The sequence below is a fragment of the Rhincodon typus genome, unplaced genomic scaffold, assembly GCF_021869965.1.
Source record: "Rhincodon typus isolate 14 unplaced genomic scaffold, sRhiTyp1.1 hic_rhity00004564, whole genome shotgun sequence".
Taxonomy (NCBI): domain Eukaryota; kingdom Metazoa; phylum Chordata; class Chondrichthyes; order Orectolobiformes; family Rhincodontidae; genus Rhincodon; species Rhincodon typus.
The window spans coordinates 2,721-3,122 of NW_025970202.1; the positions used below are offsets into that span (position 1 = coordinate 2,721).

The window sequence follows — 402 nt, forward strand, 5'->3', positions numbered from 1 at the left end:
CTTGCCCCCCACCCCCACCTCCCCACCCTCACCATGTTCCCCAGGCAGACTCTTCCGTCCTGCCCGCCGTCTCAAAGGCCAATGGTGTAGGACCTGCCCGTGGGGTTGTGGATGGCGGAACATTCCGGGGAAGTCACAGCCCACTCGTACCAGACTTTCTTCGGGTTGGCGCACCTCCAGAAGCGGGCGCACACCGTCTCACCGGCCTTCACTGGGATGGGTTGCTGAGACACAGAGGAGAGAACGTCAGGTGTAGAGGGAGCTTTACTCTGTATCTAACCCCGTGCTGTCCCTGTCCCTGGGAGTGTTTGATGGAGAGGGACAGTGTAGAGGGAGCTTTACCCTGTATCTAACACCGTGCTGTCCCTGTCCCTGGGAGTGTTTGATGGGGGGACAGTGTAG

At 60.0% G+C, this 402-nt stretch overlaps 1 protein-coding gene across 1 annotated transcript in view; it reads right to left on the minus strand.

The window, feature by feature from the left end:
• Positions 1 to 21: 21 nt before the first annotated feature.
• prmt5 (protein arginine methyltransferase 5) overlaps positions 22 to 402 on the minus strand; it is a gene marked incomplete at its 5' end in the record, with an annotated part of 9,719 nt that continues 9,338 nt past the window's right edge. The window contains one exon of the mRNA XM_048593919.1: positions 22 to 224. Coding sequence (XP_048449876.1) covers positions 72 to 224 — 153 coding nt within the window. The remainder of the gene's footprint in view (positions 225 to 402) is intronic.